This window comes from Impatiens glandulifera, chromosome 5, assembly GCF_907164915.1.
Source record: "Impatiens glandulifera chromosome 5, dImpGla2.1, whole genome shotgun sequence".
Lineage (NCBI taxonomy): Eukaryota > Viridiplantae > Streptophyta > Magnoliopsida > Ericales > Balsaminaceae > Impatiens > Impatiens glandulifera.
Genome location: NC_061866.1, coordinates 10,516,177 through 10,518,631, shown reverse-complemented (window position 1 = coordinate 10,518,631; position 2,455 = coordinate 10,516,177). Strand labels below are relative to the sequence as shown.

At 31.4% G+C, this 2,455-nt stretch overlaps 1 protein-coding gene across 2 annotated transcripts; it reads left to right on the top strand.

Moving 5' to 3' along the window:
* Positions 1-284: 284 nt before the first annotated feature.
* LOC124938541 lies at positions 285-2,455 on the top strand. Of its 2 annotated transcripts, none has more exons than XM_047479001.1 (4): positions 285-586; positions 724-944; positions 1,425-1,532; positions 2,213-2,455. In XM_047479001.1, exons 1-4 carry the CDS (start codon positions 409-411, stop codon positions 2,333-2,335), a joined length of 630 nt encoding a protein of 209 aa, XP_047334957.1. In that variant the 5' UTR covers positions 285-408; the 3' UTR covers positions 2,336-2,455. The 2 variants fall into 2 exon arrangements, with proteins under 2 accessions (XP_047334957.1, XP_047334956.1); XM_047479000.1 differs by having other exon boundaries at positions 290-586; positions 718-944.

Genomic DNA, 2,455 nt, shown 5'->3' with positions numbered 1-2,455 from the left:
TTATATATATTATAAATATATAAGACTTATTTGATCATAAAATAAAATGTTTGGGGTTAATTTATTTTATATAAAGAAAGGACACCTACCTCCCTTCTACGTGGCGAAACCTTAGCCTCCAACAATTAAAATCATTAAAAAAACATGAATACAAAAATCATCTCTCCCTCTTTACTTTAGGCCACATAAAAGCGAAACAAAAGAACCAAATCTCCCGTGTACGATAGAAAATTTACCTCAATACATTCTACATTACGCTAACTCATACAACATACGCCACTGCAACAATAAGACTTCACCGCTACCATCACTTCTTTCCTCTCTATCGTCTCCCAAACTCCCAAACGCAAATGAAACATTCTCAATGATTCCATAAATTCAAAACCTTCTTAGAAACAAAACCCGAACATGGCTTCCTTTCAGATTCTTAAATCCAACTTGTCTCCTTCATCATTTTCTCAATCAGATTCTCACAATCCACATCTCGTTCGAAAACAATTTCTGGGTTATCAAGCTAATAATAAGAGGGCTAGTCGGAGATTAAGGATTTTTTGTACCCACCAAGAAAGTGACAAGCAAAATAATGGTAAAATTCTTATTTTCTCTTGTATTTCATTCATATGAATCATATCAACAGTTGGGTAATAAGTAGGGCTTTTAGATGTAACAACCTTAATTGTTGATGTTCTTTAAATATGAATTGAATGTTTTATTAAGGTGAAGAACCACCAGAGTCATTGTTTATGAAGGAATTGAAGAGACGTGGTATGAATTCAAGTTCTTTGTTTGAAGAAAGCAATAAGACTAGTTATGGAGATGAAGAATTGAAATTCAGGGAAGAAGATGGAAATTACTTTAAACAAAATGTTATGTCTACTGATTATGGAAGAAACTTATCTAATCAGAGAGAGCAATCCATGGCACTTAATAGTGAAGGACTTGAGGTTTGTGACTTAACTCTTTTTATAATCTATGAAAGGTATTTTAGGATAATGAAAGATCTTTTATTATTGGTCACTAATGTTTATTAAATTTGGTTTAACACTTTAAATGGTTCATAATCCTTGAGTATTCAAATGAATACAATCTTTAGCTTTTAACTATAAGCAAGAAAGTTGCTTATAAAGTTTGATTCCATCTAAAAGCGCTTTGAATTTAAACGAGGATCATGGTTGTTGGGTAGTTTTTCTTTAATTCCAAAAAAAAAAAAAACTATAAGCAAGAAAGTCTTCATTTTTAAATTTAAGAACTCAAAGATTTGGATTCCTATTAGAACATGTTGGTAAATGAATGACATTTCCTATTGAGGAAGGTAACACAAATATAAAATTGAATAAGGACAAAAAATCTGAAATGATTAAACCTCAATTGATATGCATTCACAAGAAAACTATTTAACTTATGTGTAAGTTATCTTATTTTAGGGTCTCATTCCAAGGGCTAAAGTTTTGCTATCTATTGGAGGAACCTTTTTCCTAGCATTCGGGCCATTGATCATCTTGACAGTTGCTATTTTCTTTGGTCTCTATCTTGTAAGCATCTCTGATCCTCAACTTCGATTATTGTCTTTTATAAGAATTGTCGTGATAGAGCTTCTCTGATCCTCAACTTCGATTATTGTCTTTTATAAGAATTGTCGCGATAGAGCTTCATGTGTTTAAAGATTATTTACTTAAAAAAATTGTCAAAAACTTTTTGTATAAGTTAGGTCTCTTTTATATATATACATTGAATTATATATAAGGAACCATATAATATATATGTTATTACTCACTTAATTAAGTTAGTTTGTTGTTACAACTTCTTTGTGGTAAAGTTATTTCTTATTTATAAATAAATATTCGTTTAATCGTGTCAAGTAGGGGTTGAACTAGCAACCTTGTAGCTAACAAGTAAACCCTCGAGTCACTGAGTTAGACTACATTGACGACAGTGATTGTAATGTAAAAAACAAATATACTAAAAGTCGTCATTGTCTTTTTTCTTCAACAAATTTATATTTTTATCATGGTATCGAGCAGAGATACCTCGGATAATGGTTGTACCACCATTGTTTGTTTGGTTCATGTCACTATTTCCCTTTATTTGTTGTCTTTGGTGAGAAGCCATGTAAAATCTCTATCAGGTTCAAGATTTTGTTGAGAATATTAATAACTGGTTATGTTAATTAAGCTAAAATGACAAAGAAATATTCTTGTAAAATCCATGACAGTACTTTGGAACGGCATTCATCCATGATGCAAGCTCAACGCCTATAACACCACCACAATACATCGACCCGTATGCTCTATTGGAGGAGCAAAGGATATCGGAAATGGTTCGTCGTCTGAACTGAGAAAAAAAAGAAAAAACCAACTGGAAGTTCTCATCAAGGTTAAAAGGTTGTTGTTTTCAGCTATTTCTCTTTTGGATATATACTTTTACTTGTATAAATGCAAAGTTAGTATTTACTTTA